This window comes from Pygocentrus nattereri, chromosome 18 (genome assembly GCF_015220715.1).
Source record: "Pygocentrus nattereri isolate fPygNat1 chromosome 18, fPygNat1.pri, whole genome shotgun sequence".
Taxonomy (NCBI): domain Eukaryota; kingdom Metazoa; phylum Chordata; class Actinopteri; order Characiformes; family Serrasalmidae; genus Pygocentrus; species Pygocentrus nattereri.
In genome coordinates this window covers 6,296,958-6,307,935 of record NC_051228.1, presented here as the reverse complement: position 1 = coordinate 6,307,935, position 10,978 = coordinate 6,296,958, and the positions used below count along the sequence as shown (strand labels likewise).

The window sequence follows — 10,978 nt, the reverse complement described above, 5'->3', positions numbered from 1 at the left end:
ACAGTGGAAGGATGGACAGAAACACCTGTGGAGGTTTTCAGATCTGAAGCAGCTTGATTTTCTCCTCTCTCTCAGAGATGAAAGCTTTCAGTGCTGCTTATCTGATGGGGGCAGTTTTGGTGTCGACCAGGCATTCCAGGTGGCTATTAGGAGTCCAGTTTTCTTTGCATCATTTAATCACCCACTTTTAGAAACCTTTAGAAATGTTTCACATATTTTACTTTGACTTTGTCCATATGCAAGAGGATTATCCTAGATCTAATCTCCTCAGAAATATCTCGTCAACAATAAATAACGTGGACTTAATGGCCATTTTGACTAATAAATATGCAAATGAAGGGTGGTCTCTGACTTTTGCACAGTATTGTATATGCAGGGTGTAGTAATGAAAACCATCAACATTACATATAACAACTCAGAAGACAAGTGTAGGTTTGGATAGTAAACAAAATGGCTATATTTGTGTTGCAGACATTGTGACGTCTGGTTCCTATCACCACCACAGTAAAGAAATCAGTCTGTAAGTTTCCCTACAATGAACCAGTTCACATCAAACCACTCTAAATGACTTTTTTGCATCTAAACAATGGAATGATGTAGATTTAAAAGAAAAAATCAGTACAGAAATTAATATTTGACCTCTACACTCACTGGAGTCAAAACTGTGAGTTCTGTATAATGAGTCCATTGTGGAGTTACTCTTTAACAGTTTTAAGAGTGTTTAAATGAGGCAGATCAATTCATTTTCGAAAGTGTCATAGATAATCATCATAGCTACATTCAGATTTCACATTAATAAATGTCAGTCTTTAGGAAAAGAACAAGAGTTATTAAATAAAACTGGACTAAAGCTAGAGTCTTGCGCAGGTACTGGAATTCAGTCATCTGGGATTTCTTTCCCCATATTTCATCACTGTGTGACTCGAAGCGTTGCCCAATCTTTAGTCCTTTACCATATAAAAGCAGGCAGCGAACTCCAGACAGCATCAGCTTCTTAAACAAGCAGCAACAATGAAGGCTTTCTATCAGCTCTGCATTCTCATCGGCTTGGTGATCAAGACTCACTCAGGTCCAGTACCACCCTCTATTGGTGAAGAGGAGGAGGACCTGGCAAAGGTAAGAAGATACATTGGCTTATTAACTTAAAAGTACATTTGGCTTTGATTCCGTCAGATTTCTAACTGCAGATCATGTCAATTTCACCAGAATTACTTGAAGAAGTTGTACAACATGAAAGACAGCACAAAGTCCTTTGGGCGCATGGTCAGCGAGATGAGTGAGAAGCTGAGGGAGATGCAAGAGTTTTTTGGGCTGGAAGTGACCGGAACTCTGGACGCTGAGACGCTGGAGGTGATGAAGAAGCCTCGCTGTGGGGTTCCAGACGTGGCTGCGTATGCTGTTGTTCCTGGAAACCTCAAATGGAAAACAAACCAGCTGACCTACAGGTACGTAGCAGGTGTTGCTGAGGGCTGAAAGGTTCCTCTCAGTGTTTCTCTTGGTTCTTCCCAGTGTTTCTCTTGGTTCCTCTCAGTGTTTCTATTGTAATCTGTATATTGTGTATGTAAGACTTAAACTTAAGGATCGACACTGATTATTGCCCAGTGTTTTAGGTGAATGGTGTCTTTATCTTAATGATAGCTCTTCCAAGTACACAATGGTGTTTCTTCCTCAGGCTGTTAGAAGGTTTCTCCTTGCCACAGTCACCCTAGGCCTGGTCATTAGAGAAACAGGCCCAGGTTTCTGTAAAGCTGTTGTTTAAAGGGGTCAGTAAGACTTTGTGATTTCTTTCCACCACAGAATTGAGAACTACACTCCTGACATGTCTCAGGATGAAGTGGACAGCTCTATTAAGAGAGCTTTTAAAGTCTGGGCTGACGTCACTCCCCTCAGGTTCACCCGCATTTACAGTGGTGTAGCTGACATCATGATCTCCTTCGTGGTCAGAGGTCAGTCTCCCGTTTGATCGCCACCAAAGAATTATTATCAGATACCTGTAGCCATTCATATTGGTACCTCAGCACTGAAAAAAAACAGATCCCATGCTGGTCTAAATTGGTTTATGCAGGTCACCCAGCATGATCTTTCTGGCTGAACTGCATCCAAAACACAATATATACTGGTTTTGGTGGTGACCAGCCATGTTGGTCTACGCTGTTCTAGCAGGGCTCTTACAGGCAAGATCACTGTGTTACTGCAGCATCAGACTCTGTTGATCAGGGGAGAATCTCACAAAGCAGGATTTCTGAGTTAGTCGGATAACTAAACCCAAAATTTGAGAACTGTCCAACATGACTGTCCTTCAACTCTCTTTGTTGAGCAGGCTTTACTTTAGGTTTAAGTTGTCTGGCCAAACTGAGATCTTGCTTTGTGATAAACCCCCCAAGTTCTTGTTTGCAGGGTAGATTTAAGATGGTATTAATTTCACAGGCACGTTCTCTTTCAGAACTCATATCCTCAGGTTTCCAGAAATAAACTAAATGTTTTCTTTATCCAGATCATGGGGATGGCTACCCATTTGATGGACCACATGGTTTCTTGGCTCATGCCTTTTTTCCTGGTCCTGGCATTGGTGGAGACGCCCATTTTGATGATGATGAGTCTTTTACCTTCTCATCTTCTAATGGTAAATATGGTCACAGTAATATTCACAGTAAAACATACAATACGATGCCATGTATGCCAACGTTTATTGGTCTGCTACAGGATACAACCTGTTCCTGGTGGCTGCCCATGAGTTCGGACATGCCTTGGGCCTTGAACATTCCAGGGATCCCGGTGCTCTGATGTATCCTTCGTACAGCTTCAGGGATGTCAAGACCTTTGTTCTGCCCCAAGATGATGTCAATGGAATTCAGGCAATCTATGGTAAGCTCTAATTAAAGTCAAACATGTAACTTCAGGTTTTGTCCAATATTTAATTAACAACCTGAATTTTATTCAACAGGGCGAAACACTGAAGTACCTGTTGACCCTGAAGAGCCTAAACCCACAGCTCCAGTCACCCCTAACGCCTGTGACCCGAAGCTGGTCCTGGATGCAGTTACGATGCTGCGGGGAGAGATGATCTTCTTCAAGAACAGGTACAGATTGAACTAAATATATAGTTTGAGATGTTACATGATCTCCTTAAGGATTTAGGCCTTCCAATCTGATACTGAGTTTTTTTTTCAGCCTCTTCTGGCGTAATCAGCCACTCAGTTACCAGTCTGAGCAACATCTGATCAAGAGCTTCTGGCCTGAGGCTCCAGAGAATATTGACGCCGCTTATGAGAGTCCGTCAGATGACTTGGTGTACTTCATTAAGGGTAAGATAACTGGACATGAGGAGAAATGTTGTATTGCTTTTACATAACAGCTTTGAAGTTCTGGCAGCTTAGAGTAAAGCAACCATTGTTGTTATTTAGCAATGGGTAATCAGCAGAAGTACAAAATATTCTGGAAAAAAATTGTGCTTTTTTTTGGCCCAGTATTTTTTTAATGTAATCAGATTGTATGGTCAAAACTAGTTGCTAAATGACTGATATATATTGTATACAGTGAAAGTCTTACTAGTTGAGAGTTAACGTGGATGCCTGGTCTTGATCCTCAGGTCAGAAGGTCTGGGCTTTCTATGGTTACAACATTGCAAAGGGGTATCCCAAGACCCTCAGCAGCATAGGCCTGCCCCCTAAAGTGAAGAAGATCAGCGCCGCCCTTTATGACGAGGAGACTGGAAAGACTCTGTTCTTCGTTAATGACCATTACTACAGGTAGGAAACACCAGAATATTTGGTAATACAAGAGCTTTTTAATAGACTGTTACTAACTAATGGAAACATTTTATAGCTATGATGGCACCACGAAGAAGATGGACGAAGGTTACCCTAAACGTGTGGAAGACGACTTCCCAGGAATGACCGGAAAAGTTACTGCAGCTTTCCAGTACAGGGGTCAGTATTTAACAAATTCAAAGAAAGTCCTGAATAATGTGACTCGTCAAATTGGACTAAAATAAACCCGTTTGTTTTATAGCGGTTTACAATGTTGCTCTCCGTCTTTTTCCAGGTTTCACCTACCTCTACAGCGGACCACGCATGTTTGAGTTCGGCTATGGACGACTCCTACGTGTGCTCAGTAACAACTACTTCTTGCCATGTTAATCATTGAGGTCTATATGCCACGCAGGCAGTGGTGCAGCAGAGCCATGGCAACATCTAAATTATAGAGTAAATTATTCAGTTATATATTTTATTTAACTGATTTAAATTATTTTTCATTTCTCTGACAAGTTTGTTGTCTTACGTGTTCTGTTGTCTCTTTTATTATCATTTTTCTTGTGTTTTGAATGCGTGCAACTCTTTGAGACAGATGTTTAATATTTTAATAAAAAGTTCATGGACCATTTAAAAGAACTGTGAGATTGATCTTTCATGCACATTTCCAAATGCTCTGCTGTGTCACTGTAAACTAAAGGCACTAAGGAAGCCAAAGCAAAACATGCAAAGACAAGAGGAACATCCAACTGTTGTGGAAGCAACAGGGTCCATCTGTTTCATCATTACCTTCATTACTACTTCAACACTTATGTTTCTAGAAACTACATGTCCACTTACCTTGTATCTACACTCGCTGTCCGTTTTATCAGATCCACTTACTGTGTAGATGATCTTTGTATTTCCCCTCAGTGCTCCGCCCCACAAATCCATAGACGCACATTGCTGAGGTGGACAAAATTTGTTTAGGTCTTTGTGGCCATAAAAATGTTTGCAGTCATTGTACAAATACCATGATATACCGTTAGACTGAACAACAACACAGCAAGTAATGTAACTAACATTAGCTAGGACGTGGGCTAGCAGACCTCCGCTACAACTGCTTCTGTGAAGCTAACTAGCTGCTATAACAACCAGTAGCAACCTGGACAAAATACTGAACTACTGGTTCTGTGAAAAAATAAGTTCACGTTACCCACCTGTCAAGCAGGAGCGACCTCCTCATCCCTTTTCATTTCATGGGTAGAGGCTTTCCCTACCACGAGGGAAGACAGTAAATCAGTCTGTACAATGTTGATCAATCACTGGATTCCCCAACAAGTACTAGGCCTATAGCTTCTTAACGGTAAGATATCTGTACATTAGTCACTGCGTGGAAATTGGCTTTGAGAAATAGTCGGATTTGGCTTGATAAAATTTGGGGGACACTCAGGGAATTTGGTAGATAAAGTTAATAAAGAGAAGTGAATGGCGGCGAAAGCGTGCTATAGTAATGTATGCATGGGTCGGCTTTAAGGAAAGTGCTGAGCTCGTTCTGTGTGTGTTGTAAAGTTTTTCGTTCTTAGAGAAAAAAAAGAAAAGAGAAAGGGGGGTTGGTCTCTCTTTCTCTCTCTCTCTCTCTCTCTCTCTCTCTCTCTCTCTCTCTCTCTCTCTCCCTCTCTGTGCGTTGTGTGTCTCAGCTCATTGTGTGTGTGTGTGTGTGTGTGTACACGAAGCTGGACTTCGTCTGTGTGTCAGTCCCTCCTTTTCTGAGTAAGACGTGTGTGTGTGCGCAGATTTGGGTCTGTGTGTGTGTCTGAGCGCCACCCCTCCCTCTTCTCTTTCTGCGGGTGAAGCGCTTATGTTCTCTGACCTGCTGTGTGTCTATAGAGTAACTTTATGAGAGTTGGGGATTGACAAGGAATGATATTTGCGTTATATAGTCAAACTTAAGGAGTCTTTGTATGGCAATTTGCTGAAAAAAATCCATCCATCCATCCATTTTCTAAGCCGCTTCTCCGTCAGGGTCGCGGGGGGGAGCTGGAGGCTGAAAAAAAAAAAAATAAAAAATTAAATAAATCTATGAGCCTCTTTTATGGAGGACAATTAAAGTTAAAATCACTAGTTAAAGTGAGTCTAAGCCCCACAAAGGACTTTGCTAGTTTAAGGGAAACATGTTACACTGAAGATATTAAATAATGTATATTCAAATTTGAATATTATTAATGTGAGGAGGAAAAGTCGTTCTATGTTTTGTTTCAACTTTATATGGTTATAAACAACAATGAGTCTTCTTTGGGAGACAAAAGAGGACTTGATTATATAGTGGACATCCAAGAGTTAAGTAAAATCTATGAACCTCTTTTCAGAGACGTTAAAAAAATTATATATATATATGTATAAATAAATGAGATGAGCTCCCAAGAAAGGACAGAATAGTTGGGGAAGTAAATAACCAGTGTGCTGACAGATAAGTGTATAAATTTGTGCATTGTTATAAGAATGGATTGGGATTAACTCCTTGTTGTGTCATATTCACTTTTGTTTGAATGAGCAGGAGAGAGCCAGATGACTGTGGGCGGAGAGCCAGTGCATTACATAACCTGAGCTCCATTGAAGACATCTGTGGGTGACTAAGAGGCTACTGTTTTATCCACAAACTCTTTCACAAACTTAGGAATTAGTGTTTAGATGTACGTGCATTTAATTCTAGCTAGCACTGTGTATAAGTCCTCAGTGTGTGTTCCTTTATTGATGAATAAAGAAATTAGTAATAAAAGGGTTAATGAACTACACAGGTAGGTTCAAGTGTACCTTATACACAGTGATTTTTACTAGAACTTGGCAACTGATTTATTCATCACCAAAATATTAATTTAGGGTTGATATTTTTATTGTGAATTGTAGAGTTTTTAGTGTTGATACATTGTTATCTTGTCAACAAAGTTCTTAATGTCCTTGAAGTCCACTTCATTTTGTTGACTTGTGGTAAAATAGTGGTTTAATAGGAGTAATTACTAAGTTGTCAAATGTAATTACTCCGGTTGATGTTGTGCAGAAGAGATTAGGGTGGGAACACAGCCTGCCATAGGAGGTATCAGGAGACTAATCTCCTAGGGGTTCCAGCTATGGAAGAGATTCTACAGAAAGCTGGACTTCAGAATCCAGAGCTGTTTTCTGCAGTTTGAGGTCGAATGTAGAGAACATTGAGAGATACATTTCCGACAAATGCGCATCCTGATAATATTCTGATTGAGCCACTGGGACTGGAAGAAAACCTGAGAGCTTATGTGTCAAGAGCCCTTCAAGTGTGGACAGATCATATAGCCCACCAGGTGGGGAAAAGTAGCAAAGACCAGAAAGAAGAGGATCAAGAAGTCCTCAGGAAACTTAAACACAAACAACTGGTGGATGACAAGAAGAAGGAGAAGAAGCAGGCTTTGGTTATATAGAGTCAGGTTCAGCTCTAACTATCTCAGCTATCATTGATACCTCCAGATGTTGCATGTTCTGATGAAGCACATGGGTTAGCTCATGTTGCAAGAGGGGAAGTCAGAAGTAAAATCACAAAGACGTTTGGGTTTTGGGCACCATACTTTCTTGAGCAGATTGATTATGTCATAGGCAGGTGCACAATCTGTCTGAGAAATAATGTTCGGAACGGTATGATAGTTCCTCCTGGTCACATTCCGACTCCAAGGGGTCCTATGCATGAGTTGTTGTGGATTTTTGTTGACATGATAAAACCAGTTGAAGGGAAAAGATATTTATTAGTGGTAGTAGAGAGATTTTCGCGCTGAGAACCGTGAGAGAATTTTTCCTGTCTAAATTGTTTGATGGAAATTTCAGGAAGGTTGGCTGCCTGACAGGTTTTTTCGCTCTCACACTCCAGACAATGTGCAGTTGTTAAGAAAATGGAATGTGTTATATGTGTAAACGCACTTATGTTCATCTTTTGTTTTTCGAGGCTTTGTATAGCCATGAAGGGGGAATATGAGGTGTATAGACGATCAACTATGAACAAAGACCGTTGTATTAGTAGATATGGGGGGAATAGAATTAGACTACGCCCTAGGCAGCTCCACAGCATGGACATTTGATTTGTCATTAACTGCGCAGGTCAGAATTCATCATACAGAGGTTACGATGTTTATCTTTGCTGGGATCTGCAGGTTATGACTAAGTGTGGGTTTGGCTGGGGAATCTGGGATGGAGGACTGTGTGGCTTGTGCACATGCTCATGCCCCGCTGTCCTTAGCCCCAGCACCTTTATTTCCAGACACAGATACGACAGGCTTTAAATGTATGATTGAGCTCACAAAACAAGCGAACCCGATTAACTGCACTACATTAGCTGATATTTTCCCAGTCATAGCCAATACGACGGGTACGGGCCCATTCACTTAGTGGCAATTTCACCTGTTTTACTCGCACTTCCGTTGATGGCACCGGCCGAGGTAAAATAATAGGCCAGATTAACCCTGATTGGTGTCACATTACGTACTCAGGGAGCACCTCCGTAGGCCCATGGGCCAGAGCAGGGCTATATTAATATTGCGGTGGCACTACTCTTTTAGTCAGGATGCCCACTCGTACATTCGGTCTCTGTGCCATGGTCAGGCTGGTGTCTCCAATATTGTTAGTAGGTCAGAGACAGGCTAATCACATTTCCATACATAGGCGAAAACGTGAAACCACAGAGGATCACTTCGACCTCACCAAAAATTCACCCACTTACATAGACACCATAGAGGTCCCACGGGGGGTCCCCGACGAGTATAAGTTAGTTGATCAAATAGCCGCAGGATTTGAAAATATTCCTGTTATCTCTGCCCTCTTCCCCGTCACCCCCAACAAAAATGTAGATCGCATCAATTACGTTAATTACCAGGTCATGCGCCTCACCAGTTTAACCAAGGTAGCCGTTGAGGGCCTCAGCACACAGCTCTCAGCCACGTCTCTGATGACTATACAAAATAGAATGGCCCTAGACACGCTTTTGGCGGAAAAGGGGGTGTCTGTCACATGTTTGGCGATATGTGTTGTACATCCATCCCCAGTAACACCGCCCCGGATGGGTCAGTCACTAAAGCCCTAGAAGGCCTCAAGGCTCTCTCCAAAGAAATGCATGACAACTCGGGGCTGGACAACGTCATCATGGGATGGTTAGATAAGGTGTTTGGCAAATGGAAAGCCATGTTTATTTCGCTATGCACGCCGATCGCTGTATTTTTGGCCATCCTCATTACATGCGGCTGTTGTTGTGTTCCCTGCATTAGGACGTTAGCAGAGAGATTCATCACCTCAATGTTTCACAAGCAGGAGCTAAAGGGGCTATTATAATGCCTCTACTGGGAAAGGGACACGATAGTGGGGACGAAGGCGACGACGATGATCCGGCAGCAGATATTACGCTTAACCTGGGGGGCACGGAATACGTGTGAGGATTGACCTTTCAGAGGAAAGGTCAAAAGGGGGAATTGTGGATTTTTCCATCTTTAGTAGAATACTTTTACGCATTAATATGTTTAGTAGTATACTTTTAAGCATTAATATCAGAAGGCATTAACTCACGCTTAGCATTAAAGAGTTATGACATTCGCATGGCAGGGCAGGCGACGAACAGACAGCATGTGCCAAACATGCAGAGATGTACGCAACAACAGGAAACCGGCCAAGGCCAAAAACTGAAGTAGGTCTGCGCTTATCTGTTAGAACATGAGGTTTTCGTTAGAACATGAGGTTTTCACATCCTTATATGTTAAACCATATGTCCATTGCACCCATTGAACAGGAACATGTACACATTTAGGTTTAGCTTATACGCACACACATATTCAGCTTCAGGGTGTAAAAGGAGTCAGAACACACTGGGAGGTCAGAGCTTACTTGGGAGATACATGATGCATGTTCTCTGTTTGTAACGTCTCCAGAATTCTGTAATAAAACTCTGTTTGTTTCACTTCAGTCTGATCTACTCGTCTCCTTTTTTTTGCATCAACGATCACGCAGGACTGGTTTCGTCCACACTAGTCTGTGAGAGAGAAATACAACCATTTATTACAAGTGATAAACGTTAATAAAGTCATACGATATCAACAAATCATGAAAGAAAAGAAGAGAACCAAACTGCAGAACTACTGAACCCAACCAGGCTATTCAGTGTTGTCAGTTTGCAATACAAACCATTTGTCACTGGATGCTTCAAAAACCAATCACCACATCCATAAACACGAGGCAGCAAGTGAAGACAGGATATACCCAAACATACACTGTGTTTCCAAAAGTTTTCACTCAGCCAACCAAATCATTGAATTCAGGTGTTCCAATCACTTCCATGGCCACAGGTGTATAAAGCCGAGCCCCTAGACCTGCAGACTGCTTCTACAGACATTAGTGAAAGAATGAGTCGCTCTCAGGAGCTCAGTGAATTCCAGCGTGGTGCCGTGATCGGACGCCACCTGTGCAACAACTCCAGTCGTGAAATTTCCTCACTACTAAATATTCCACAGTCCACTGTCAGTGGTATTATAATAAAGTGGAAGTGATTGGGAACGACAGCAACTCGGCCACGAAGTAAAATGACAGAGCGGGGTCAGCGGATGCTGAGGCGCATAGTACGCAGAGGTCACCAACTTTCTGCAGAGTGAATTGCTACAGACCTCCAAACTTCATGTGGACTTCATATCAGCTCAAGAACAGCATGGAGAGCTTCATGGAATGGGTTTCCATGGCCGAGCAGCTGCATCCAAGCCTTACATCACCAAGCGCAATGCAAAGCATTAAATGCCGTGGTATAATGTGCCGCCAATGGACTCAGTGGAGAGCAGTGGAGACGTGTTCTCTGGAGTGATGAATCACGCTTCTCCATCCGGCAATCCGATGGATGAGTCTGTGTTTGGCGGTTGCCAGGAGAACTTGTCTGACTGCATTGTGCCAAGTGTAAAGTGTTGTGGAGGGGGATTACGGTGTGGGGTTGTTTTCCAGGAGTTGGGCTCGGCCCCTTAGTTCCAGTAAAAGGAACTCTTAAAGCTTCAGCACCAAGAGATTTTGGACAATTTCATGCTCCCAACTTTGTGGGAACAGTTTGGGGACGGCCCCTTCCTGTTCCAACATGACTGCGCACCAGTGCACAAAGCAGGTCCATAAAGACATGGATGAGGAAGGTTGGTGTGGAAGAACTTGACTGGCCTGCACAGAGTCTTGACCTCAACCTGATAGAACACCTTTGGGATGAATTAGAGCGG

The 10,978-nt window shown here is 42.4% G+C and overlaps 1 protein-coding gene across 1 annotated transcript; it reads left to right on the top strand.

Moving 5' to 3' along the window:
• Positions 1–1,001: 1,001 nt before the first annotated feature.
• On the top strand, positions 1,002–4,391 carry LOC108433277 (collagenase 3-like). The gene is made up of 10 exons (XM_017707738.1): positions 1,002–1,116; positions 1,207–1,445; positions 1,798–1,946; positions 2,495–2,623; positions 2,704–2,865; positions 2,945–3,080; positions 3,172–3,305; positions 3,590–3,749; positions 3,826–3,929; positions 4,045–4,391. The coding sequence occupies exons 1-10, from the start codon at positions 1,012–1,014 to the stop codon at positions 4,137–4,139; spliced, it is 1,413 nt and encodes a 470-aa protein (XP_017563227.1). The 5' UTR covers positions 1,002–1,011; the 3' UTR covers positions 4,140–4,391.
• Positions 4,392–10,978: the final 6,587 nt, after the last annotated feature.